At 55.5% G+C, this 2,795-nt stretch overlaps 1 protein-coding gene across 1 annotated transcript; it reads right to left on the bottom strand.

Moving 5' to 3' along the window:
• Window positions 1-1,013: 1,013 nt before the first annotated feature.
• Cel61a-5 (Polysaccharide monooxygenase Cel61a) lies at window positions 1,014-1,889 on the bottom strand (the record flags this gene model as incomplete). Its single annotated transcript, XM_032023866.1, has 3 exons — window positions 1,014-1,108; window positions 1,161-1,542; window positions 1,602-1,889. The coding sequence occupies 3 exons, from the start codon at window positions 1,887-1,889 to the stop codon at window positions 1,014-1,016; spliced, it is 765 nt and encodes a 254-aa protein (XP_031879487.1).
• Window positions 1,890-2,795: the final 906 nt, after the last annotated feature.

Raw genomic sequence — 2,795 nt, 5'->3', positions numbered from 1 at the left:
CGCATGACCTCAAGATCTCAATAAGGTGGACATCGACCGCGAACGAGTCATCCGCTGCTCCGTGCCCGCACGGCATATGAATTTTGTCCCTTTATCCCGGACAAAAACGATTACGTGCAGGCGCTTCAAAAGCAATGCGTGATCGGCGTGCCAAGCCTTGCGGTGCCACTTGCTCACCAATAGCAAGATCTCTGTACGCCAGTGGATACCCCAAACCAACGTGGACTGCCGGGATGAAGCTGATGGTGTAACGAGAGTGCGAGGCCTACGCGCCAGTCGTTTTTTTCTGGTTTCAAGGAAATTGAGGACCTGTTCCCATCAGTTTGACGGGTCTCAGGGGCGGACGGATCGAGAGAAACCAAGGCTTGAGATGAGGAGTCATCCAAAACTTTTTTCACTAGCACAATGATTGATTTAGTGAGTTGAATCAATTCATTGTGCCTTTCAAGTTTAGCACACTGAAAAACAAGGTTCGAACTTTGTCTGCGCAATTGAGATCGAGTTGTCCAAACATCTGCCCAAGCTTCATTTAACTTTGCGCGCAACACGTGGGTTGCGCGGGCTTGGCGTTCGATTCAGACCCGCGGGAAATCGGGATAATTACCGGAGTGCCAAGACTACCCTTCAAGATCAGCACTGCTTCAGATCCCGATGGTTTCACGAGTGCGAGAAAAAGATGTTGTTGACTCAGAGCATATCAATTGATGCATCTAAGACTAATATATACACTGACGATGCTTTGTGAAACTGGTTGCCTCCAGCCGAAGCTCATTTCCAGGTGGAAAAGGCGCCTAGGAAAGATCGTCGAGGCGAACTGATGTACAGTGAATATTGAAAAAAACCGTCCGCATGATCGTGCAAGGGCAATGTCATGAGCGAGACGTGAGAAGGATTCCCTCTATGGAGCTCAAATCCCCTTCTAGGGTGGCAATTCGACAGGCCTGCCGTCTGTCTTTGCGGTGAACTTCACTCCCACACTACGCACCCGTGCGTTGATGATGTCGAGAAACCATTTAGTCGACGATGAAGAGGTCGCGGGGGTGGCTGCGCTTCTTGGAGGAGTAGACAGCGGGACCCGGGATGGGGTAGCTGGTAGGGTTGTTGTAGACTGCATGAATGATTAGCATGATGTAGATATAGAGTGCTTAGGATTAACTCACTGTCGAAGATGACACCGTCGTCCTTGGCGGTGTACAGGATGGTGCCAGCAACACCAGTGGGGTTGGCAGAGCCACCGCCAGTGACCTCGAGGTTGATGCACTGGGGGTAGAACTGGGCGCCGTTCTCAGAGCCGGCAGAGTGAAGAGCCAGGATCTCGTGGCGGAGGACGTAGTTGCCAGCGGCGATGTCGCTGGGGATGTTGACGGTCCACTCGAGGTTGTTGGAGAGGAGCTCGTCAGCGGCCCAGGTAGAGCCGGACAGACCCTTCTCGGCGATCTTGAAGAACTTCAGGTCGGCCTTGGTGGCGGAGGTGCAGTCGCCGGAGCACTTGGCGAGGTAGTCCATGATGGGACCCTTGTGGGAGTCGGGCCAGGTGTTCCACTGGGAAGGAAAACATTAGTTAAAGTCGGAGATAGGACCATGTCAGCGTGGTAGCTTACCTTGAGGGTGACGGTAGAACCGGCGGCAACAGAGATGGAGGAGGTACCGGGGGTAGCACCGCGGTGGCAGATGATGTCGGCGTCGCCAGTGGCGTCAGGGGCGACGAAGCCGAGGTCAGTGTTGGTGGCGGCCCATCCAGGGGTGGTGGGCTTGGTGCTCGCGTAGGGGTAGCTGGAAGGGTTGAGACCGTCGACGGACTTGCCACCAGCGGTGATCTTCTCGACGAAGCCGTGGGCCGAGACAACAGAGGCGCCGAAGAGGGCGGTAAGGAAGGCCTTGGAGTACATCTTGTTGGTTGTTTGGGTTTGTGTGGAAACGGGTGTTTGTGGGTAGTGAAGAGAATGGATGAAAAGCTCACAGAGCAAAGAGTGAATTGGTTCAAAGAAGGAAGGGTATGAGCTGGAGAGCAATGCTGGTGAAATGAAGGACGAAGTGGGATGCTTGGAGAATGAGAAACCTGAACATCAGCGGACTAGACGAGTTCTCTTATACTCAGATCAACCGCTCGCCCAGACACGGGTTCAGACGTTGGCTTTCCACATCGTAGAGTCAAGGACCGCAATCCCGTCTCCATCTCTCCTGAGTCCCGACTCCTGAGCTCTAGGCACGACCATCTCGCCCAAACCAGACTATCGCCCGTAAAAGGAAGTTGAGGTCTTGGCGGACGCGAGGTCGGAGTGCCTCCGTCCGCAGGCGTTTGCTCGGCCCCCAGCAGAGCACCGACAGACATTGGACGGACGACAAGGGCGGAGCGCCGGGGCTGGCCACCTGGACCACAAAACAATCTATTTCGCACGGGGGTAGTGGAGAGAAAAGTCTCGGCGCGATCGGCGGACGGGGCCGGGGTTGTGGTTGGGCCACTCACCGGGAGCGCTGCGCGGACAGCCACGTCTTGTGGGAGCAGTGTCGGCCATGGATGGTCAGAGCCTGGGCCATTGTGGCAGAGATGAATGGCACTCACTGAATGCATCCCGGATGGTGCCAGCATGAGACCAAGACGGCAATCGGGATGGTCAACCGGCCGCCCGCATGGTCAACCCCTTGACAACTAACGTTGACCGTTGGACCGTTGGTTGACGCCATGTTCCGGCGGCGGCCCCGACCCAGCGGCAATCGAAACTTAAGGAGGCGCCGCATCTATACTTCCAAACCTTGGACTCATCTATTGGAGTCGCACTGCGTCGTAACGTGTC

Source organism: Colletotrichum fructicola, assembly GCF_000319635.2.
Source record: "Colletotrichum fructicola Nara gc5 chromosome Unknown KSG_Nara_v1_contig05, whole genome shotgun sequence".
Lineage (NCBI taxonomy): Eukaryota > Fungi > Ascomycota > Sordariomycetes > Glomerellales > Glomerellaceae > Colletotrichum > Colletotrichum fructicola.
Note: the sequence above shows the minus strand (reverse complement) of the source record. Positions and strands in the feature narration are given on the sequence as shown.